Source organism: Ranitomeya imitator, chromosome 4, assembly GCF_032444005.1.
Source record: "Ranitomeya imitator isolate aRanImi1 chromosome 4, aRanImi1.pri, whole genome shotgun sequence".
NCBI lineage: Eukaryota > Metazoa > Chordata > Amphibia > Anura > Dendrobatidae > Ranitomeya > Ranitomeya imitator.
Genome location: NC_091285.1, coordinates 646690373 through 646699264, shown reverse-complemented (window position 1 = coordinate 646699264; position 8892 = coordinate 646690373). Strand labels below are relative to the sequence as shown.

The window sequence follows — 8892 nt, the reverse complement described above, 5'->3', positions numbered from 1 at the left end:
TCTCTTCAGCGGTCACGTGGGACCGCTCATTACAGAAATGAATAAGCGGCTCCACCTCCCATAGGGGCGGAGCCGCTTATTCATTTCTCTAATCAGCGGTGCCGGTGACCGCTGATAGAGAAAGAAGCTGCGGCACCGAAGACAGGAGGGGACAGCGCGAGGATCGCCAGGACTAGGTGAGTATGTTATATTCACCTGTCCTCGTTCCAGCCGCCGGGCGCCGATCCATCTTCCCGGCCGGCGCCTCCATCTTCCCGGCGTCTCTGCTCTCTGACTGTTCAGGCAGAGGGCGCGATGACGCATACAGTGTGCGCGGCGCCCTCTGCCTGATCAGTCAGAGCAGAGACGCCGGGAAGATGGAGGCGCCGGAACGAGACGCTGGGAGCTGCAATCAAGGGAGGTGAGTATGTGTTTTTTTTTCTTTATTGCGGCAGCGGCGGCACAAATTTATGTGGAACATCTATGGGGCACAGTGAACGGTGCAGAGCACCGTATATGGCACAGCACAGCTATGGGGCACAGTGAACGGTGCAGAGCACCGTATATGGCACAGCACAGCTATAGGGCACAGTGAACGGTGCAGAGCACCGTATATGGCACAGCACAGCTATGTATGGGGCACAGTGAACGGTGCAGAGCACCGTATATGGCACAGCACAGCTATGGGGCACAGTGAACGGTGCAGAGCACCGTATATGGCACAGCTATGGGGCACAGTGAACGGTGCAGAGCACCGTATATGGCACAGCACAGCTATAGGGCACAGTGAACGGTGCGGAGCACCGTATATGGCACAGCACAGCTATGGGGCACAGTGAACGGTGCAGAGCACCGTATATGGCACAGCACAGCTATAGGGCACAGTGAACGGTGCAGAGCACCGTATATGGCACAGCACAGCTATGTATGGGGCACAGTGAACGGTGCAGAGCACCGTATATGGCACAGCACAGCTATGGGGCACAGTGAACGGTGCACAGCACCGTATATGGCACAGCTATGGGGCACAGTGAACGGTGCAGAGCACCGTATATGGCACAGCACAGCTATAGGGCACAGTGAACGGTGCGGAGCACCGTATATGGCACAGCACAGCTATGGGGCACAGTGAACGGTGCAGAGCACCGTATATGGCACAGCACAGCTATAGGGCACAGTGAACGGTGCAGAGCACCGTATATGGCACAGCACAGCTATAGGGCACAGTGAACGGTGCGGAGCACCGTATATGGCACAGCACAGCTATGGGGCACAGTGAACGGTGCAGAGCACCGTATATGGCACAGCACAGCTATAGGGCACAGTGAACGGTGCAGAGCACCGTATATGGCACAGCACAGCTATGTATGGGGCACAGTGAACGGTGCAGAGCACCGTATATGGCACAGCACAGCTATGGGGCACAGTGAACGGTGCAGAGCACCGTATATGGCACAGCTATGGGGCACAGTGAACGGTGCAGAGCACCGTATATGGCACAGCACAGCTATAGGGCACAGTGAACGGTGCGGAGCACCGTATATGGCACAGCACAGCTATGGGGCACAGTGAACGGTGCAGAGCACCGTATATGGCACAGCACAGCTATAGGGCACAGTGAACGGTGCAGAGCACCGTATATGGCACAGCACAGCTATGTATGGGGCACAGTGAACGGTGCAGAGCACCGTATATGGCACAGCACAGCTATGGGGCACAGTGAACGGTGCAGAGCACCGTATATGGCACAGCTATGGGGCACAGTGAACGGTGCAGAGCACCGTATATGGCACAGCACAGCTATAGGGCACAGTGAACGGTGCGGAGCACCGTATATGGCACAGCACAGCTATGTATGGGGCACAGTGAACGGTGCAGAGCACCGTATATGGCACAGCACAGCTATGGGGCACAGTGAACGGTGCAGAGCACCGTATATGGCACAGCTATGGGGCACAGTGAACGGTGCAGAGCACCGTATATGGCACAGCACAGCTATGGGGCACAGTGAACGGTGCAGAGCACCGTATATGGCACAGCTATGGGGCACAGTGAACGGTGCAGAGCACCGTATATGGCACATCTATGGGGCACAATGAACGGTGCAGAGCACCGTATATGGCACAGCTAGGGGGCACAATGAACGGTGCAGAGCACTATATGGTTCACACCTATGGGGAAATATGAACGGTGCAGAGCACTATATGGCACAGCTATGGGGAAATAATGATCTATTTTTATTTTTGAAATTCACCGGTAAATGCTGCATTTCCACCCTAGGCTTATACTCGAGTCAATAAGTTTTCCCAGTTTTTTGTGGCAAAATTAGGGGGGTCGGCTTATACTCGGGTCGGCTTATACTCGAGTATATACGGTACTTATACATGGTTATTAGATCGCCCCTCAGTTGTCTTTTTTCTAGACTAAATAATCCTAATTTCGCTAATCTATCTGGGTATTGTAGTTCTCCCATCCCCTTTATTAATTTTGTTGCCCTCCTTTGTACTCTCTCTAGTTCCATTATATCCTTCCTGAGCACCGGTGCCCAAAACTGGACACAGTACTCCATGTGCGGTCTAACTAGGGATTTGTACAGAGGCAGTATAATGCTCTCATCATGTGTATCCAGACCTCTTTTAATGCACCCCATGATCCTGTTTGCCTTGGCAGCTGCTGCCTGGCACTGGCTGCTCCAGGTAAGTTTATCATTAACTAGGATCCCCAAGTCCTTCTCCCTGTCAGATTTACCCAGTGGTTTCCCGTTCAGTGTGTAATGGTGATATTGATTCCCTCTTCCCATGTGTATAACCTTACATTTATCATTGTTAAACCTCATCTGCCACCTTTCAGCCCAAGTTTCCAACTTATCCAGATCCATCTGTAGCAGAATACTATCTTCTCTTGTATTAACTGCTTTACATAGTTTTGTATCATCTGCAAATATCGATATTTTACTGTGTAAACCTTCTACCAGATCATTAATGAATAAGTTGAAGAGAACAGGTCCCAATACTGACCCCTGCGGTACCCCACTGGTCACAGCGACCCAGTTAGAGACTATACCATTTATAACCACCCTCTGCTTTCTATCACTAAGCCAGTTACTAACCCATTTACACACATTTTCCCCCAGACCAAGCATTCTCATTTTGTGTACCAACCTCTTGTGCGGCACGGTATCAAACGCTTTGGAAAAATCGAGATATACCACGTCCAATGACTCACCGTGGTCCAGCCTATAGCTTACCTCTTCATAAAAACTGATTAGATTGGTTTGACAGGAGCGATTTCTCATAAACCCATGCTGATATGGAGTTAAACAGTTATTCTCATTGAGATAATCCAGAATAACATCCCTCAGAAACCCTTCAAATATTTTACCAACAATAGAGGTTAGACTTACTGGCCTATAATTTCCAGGTTCACTTTTAGAGCCCTTTTTGAATATTGGCACCACATTTGCTGTGCGCCAGTCCTGCGGAACAGACCCTGTCGCTATAGAGTCACTAAAAATAAGAAATAATGGTTTATCTATTACATTACTTAGTTCTCTTAGTACTCGTGGGTGTATGCCATCCGGACCCGGAGATTTATCTATTTTAATCTTATTTAGCCGGTTTCGCACCTCTTCTTGGGTTAGATTGGTGACCCTTAATATAGGGTTTTCATTGTTTCTTGGGATTTCACCTAGCATTTCATTTTCCACCGTGAATACCGTGGAGAAGAAGGTGTTTAATATGTTAGCTTTTTCCTCGTCATCTACAACCATTCTTTCCTCACTATTTTTTAAGTGGTCTACATTTTCAGTTTTTATTCTTTTACTATTGATATAGTTGAAGAACAGTTTGGGATTAGTTTTACTCTCCTTAGCAATGTGCTTCTCTGTTTCCTTTTTGGCAGCTTTAATTAGTTTTTTAGATAAAGTATTTTTCTCCCTATAGTTTTTTAGAGCTTCAATGGTGCCATCCTGCTTTAGTAGTGCAAATGCTTTCTTTTTACTGTTAATTGCCTGTCTTACTTCTTTGTTTAGCCACATTGGGTTTTTCCTATTTCTAGTCCTTTTATTCCCACAAGGTATAAACCGCTTACACTGCCTATTTAGGATGTTCTTAAACATTTCCCATTTATTATCTGTATTCTCATTTCTGAGGATATTGTCCCAGTCTACCAGATTAAGGGCATCTCTAAGCTGTTCAAACTTTGCCTTCCTAAAGTTCAATGTTTTTGTGACTCCCTGACAAGTCCCCCTAGTGAAAGACAGGTGAAACTGCACAATATTGTGGTCGCTATTTCCTAAATGCCCAACCACCTGCAGATTTGTTATTCTGTCAGGTCTATTAGATAGTATTAGGTCTAAAAGTGCTGCTCCTCTGGTTGGATTCTGCACCAATTGTGAAAGATAATTTTTCTTGGTTATTAGCAGAAACCTGTTGCCTTTATGGGTTTCACAGGTTTCTGTTTCCCAGTTAAACAGTTGTCATTGTATATGACTATAAGGTATAGGGTGCACAGTGTCCCTGTTCTATAAACTATCTATCCCCTGCCTTGCTGCGGAGGTTGCCCCCCCCCCCCCTTATCCTGCGCAATGGCGCCCCAGCTCAACGCAGTCTCTCACTGAGCAGCCCTAATGGGTCCTACCGTGCAGGAAAGACTAGAGCAAACAACCGATCATTCATTCTAGATAGCTTTAAATTAGTGTTTGGTATCCTGTGCTACATTATTGCACAAGCCCGGGTGCACTGATATGTACTGTATTATATTGTACACCTATTTAATTAGGGTGCCAACCTCCTCAGCAAGGCAGGGGATAGATAGTTTATAGATCAGGGACGCTGTGCACCCTGTACCTTTTAGTCAAACAACTGATGATAGTCAAAGGTTGTGTGCGGTCTGAATATTTTAGATATACTATTAAATGTTAAGTTTTATTGTGTATAACAAGTTTAATTTTTTGTAAATGGTGTTTTTTGATGGAGCACACAGTAACGTCACAGCTCAGGCATAATGAACACAGTGAAGTCCTGTGTATACATAATCCAGTTAATAAAGAAATCACCGGAGACTAGACGGAGGTGGACATGACTTGGGGATGGGTGGACTGAGAACTCCTGCAGCTTTTGTTTGTATTGCGGTGTAGATTTTACACAAGAGAGTTGTTGCTTTAAGAGGAAGTTTAGATGTTTGTGCCTGGTGTATTACTGTGAGGAGGGTGGGGCTTATATAGGAGAGGCAACTCTGACTCTTCCTCTTTCTCTCACAGGATGGACAGGAGGAAACATTACCCGCCCTCCCGCCCTGTTTATAATCTCTGTCCTTAAACTTTTTAATTATTGCTTGTATAATGATAGATGCTTTATTGTATTTTTGAATTTGTCATTGTATATCTTGTACCAGGTTCAATTGTATATTGGCTATAAAGAGTTATTATTTGCGGTAACCTTCTAAGCCCAAGAGAAGGGCAAGCCATGGTTCCCTGGAGGTTTCCTCCACAGGGGTTTTTTCCTCTCCTGAGCGCTGTAGGATGACTCTTTGTGACTCGGAGGTTTGCCAAGTTTAGTCCCATTAATGCTTTTGCAGGGACTTCTAGTTTTTAAGTTTACAAAAATGATTTAATTATTAAAAAAAAAAAGAAAAATGTCAAATGAGGCTTGGAATTTATAACCCGTCACGGCTTTGCGGTTTAGGAGTCAGGTGGAAGTTGCAGACAAGTTAAGGTGGACTCATTTTAACTAATAGAGGATGTAAAACCTCACGGTGGTGAGCAGGCTTGGCTTTGGTGGCCAGCCTCAAGGACGTTGTAATGGTAACATCAATCAGGAGCGGGCACAGTGGTTAAGCACAGGGTGAGGATAATAGGGTTATTGGTGCCCTGAAAGTTTACTGGCTCTGCTTGAATGGCAAGCCAGTGCGTGCCGCCCCTTTATGGCTGTCTGTCCTGGTGCTGTATGTCAGGCAGCTGGGGATATCGCAGTACTTGTGAATCCCAATGTACTAGCACTCCACCTGACTCCTACTGTGATTATTTAATCCTGTGATTTAAAAACTGTGGCCATTTTGACAACCAAAATAATGTGTTTTGTGTATTTATTTTAGTACCTAGGTTTACAGTAGTTATGGTGGTTTTAAGAAGGAGTGGGGTCCATCCCATATCCAAAAGTCATGATCATAGAACAGCACATAAGAAGATCCCCATGTACACAATGACTTCAGAGCACTGGAAACAACATGATGATGTCACAGCACAGAAATAATGCAGATAGCCATGCCCATCCATCGACCATAGTCATCAGTGACTGCACCTTATGTGCGAGAGGGCCCTATAGCAGCGGCTATGGCTGCTAACCTTGCAGTTACACCCAAGGGAAGAAAGCTTTTTTGGGCTCTCCACCATAACTAATTAGCAAGGGTCTCCGGAAGGTTACCCCCTCTATGACTATATGGTATAAAGAGAAAAAGGGGCAGGGGTTGTCCAGTTGGGGCAGGCAATTTGACTCCTTAATACTATGTAGTAGAGTTCATCAGCCCATAGTACAGATGTCTCTGATATGTATGGGGTTTAATAAGTTGTGTAGTTTGGCAAATCGGGTTCCCACAAGTGACTTTTAGTACTAAGTACATACAAACATGAACCGTAATAATATCCTTTCCTAGTAACTAGTCTGCTTGTTGACAGTTTCCACGGTAGAATAAGAAAATTTTCTACCCTGCAAGTAAATGCTAAATACATGAAAGCATAAATAATAGTAAGTGCAGCTAAACTTAATCCAACACTGGTAGTTCATATGTTGACTTGGCTAATCTTGAAGATAAGTAAGAGTACCCAATAAATAATGTACTGACTAATTAAAGCGAATTTGTCATCAGGTTTTTGCTATTTAATCCAAAAGCAGCATAATGTAAGGGATAAGACCCCGATTCCAGTGATGTGTCACTTACTGGGCTACTTGCCATAGTTTTGATAGAATCCCTGTTTTCTCTGCTGCACATCTATCAGTGTTCAGAATGCTGAGCTCTGTATAACCCCGCCCACACCACTGATTGGCAGCTTTTTGTGTACAGTGTCAGCAAGCTGCCAATGAGTGGTGGGGGCGGGGTTACATAGATTAGCCTGACTTGTCTGCATGCTACAACTAGTCCGCTAGTGATAATCAGCTGCTAATAAAACACTAATTATATTTCAACTACAGCAAGCTGCTGAACAAGTGACACATCGCTGGAATCAGGGTCTCTGCCCTACATTATGTTGCTCTCAGAATAAATAGCAACAACATGTTGACAGATTTCTTTTAAAAACAGAAAAACATATGTACATTAATTTTCTGTACCTAACACTAGGGGAAAATATAGGTTGTCTAGAGAATTTGGTAAATGGTTTTCAACTTTCCTTTGTCCCCCGTAATGTAATATTGTCATATTCCCTTTCATTCGTACCCTGTGTTCCCCACTCCTCCTCTTGTTTTTGTGACCCTTCTGGACAGGCCTTTCCCTTTCCCCTGGGCACTGCATAATCATCCCATCCTGGTAAATAAGGATATTCATAGCCAATTTCATGGGCGTCAGTTGCTTGACTTTTCCAGGCATCCACCCTTATTTCCTCTGGCTCGTCATACACCGGAGTCAGTTCTGGCTCGTCATAAATATGCTCGGGTTTGCGAACCTTCCTTGATTTTGCCTGTGGAGGAACATTCGGTCCAAGAAGACCTCCGAAGCCTGTAGCCAAAAGATTTTGCACCACTTTATCGAACGGCACGGCATATTCACTCTCGGGTTGTTTGGCAGGCACATTGTTCTTCAAAGGCATGGTTGAGTGTGAAGGAGGCACCGCTAGAGAAGCTGAACGAACGGGTTGACGAGGTAGAATGGAGGCTTCCTCGTGACAGTGGTCATAGCTGGCCGAGGACTCGTTGCGACTTGCTTTGATGGCGGATTCAATGGCATTGAAAATGTGACTTCCGTGGGCTGTCTCAAATTCAAAGTTGCCTTCTCCTGAAGTACAACGGCGGCCGGCCTCGAAGGAAAACATGGTCTGTTGGTGGGGAGAAATGAGAACGATGAAGACAAGTCCATACCCAAGAAGAGAGACGGTAACATACTAATGTAAAACTGCTGTTTATGATCTACTCGGAAGCCACTGGTGATGTATGGACACGGGAAACCTTCTAGAAGAGCAAAGTCCTCACAGCTCTGTCATAGACCCAAGATCAGAAAGCATGTGACGGTGGCAACGAATAAAAGCCTATTCCTACCTTAGACATTTATGGAAGCATGTGGCATAAACGAACCACGGCTTTCTCAAGAATGGGGGACCTATCTTGTATGGACACTAATTCTTGAGGTGGGACCCTCATCTCCCAGATATTACCCTTTAAACTCTTACCACACAGTGCCGTTTTGTAACAGCACACTACCCCAACTCCCAGTCACCATAGCATGGTGCAATGGATTGTATCAATGAGACAACCTCTTTCAGTAGGATCTTTATTGGCCAACAGTAAATGAAAAATGCACGGCACTCTGCGAAAAATGGAAGTAGGTGCTCAAGTAGGGTCTCCAACCCGCGTCAACAAATATGTAGAAAAACTCGGCACTCAATAGTTTCTGAAGAAGGATAAGTCTATTTATCTCACATCCTGACAGACAGATCAATTGCTGAATATTTTCGGTCCTATACGGACCTTCCTCAGAGCAATTTAGTTTATCTGGATTAATGAAACTCCAATGCGCATACTCCCAAGCGACTTAGGAGGCCACCAGCGCTGGAGCTTCTTACCGTGCACAGCAAAGGCAGACCGCTTCCCAAAGCGGCACCAACATACCCAGAGCCAATATTCTCCCTCACCGCATACTATTGGCGACCGCATTATCTATTAGATGGATATTCAGTCAGACCATACATATTGTTTCATTACTCCA

General features: G+C 45.6%; 1 protein-coding gene across 1 annotated transcript in view; it reads right to left on the bottom strand.

The window, feature by feature from the left end:
• Positions 1-4915: 4915 nt before the first annotated feature.
• The window catches only part of DOK2 (docking protein 2), a 48694-nt gene continuing 44717 nt past the window's right edge, over positions 4916-8892 (bottom strand). The window contains exon 5 of the mRNA XM_069767002.1: positions 4916-8005. Coding sequence (XP_069623103.1) covers positions 7355-8005 — 651 coding nt within the window. The 3' untranslated portion in view covers positions 4916-7354. The remainder of the gene's footprint in view (positions 8006-8892) is intronic.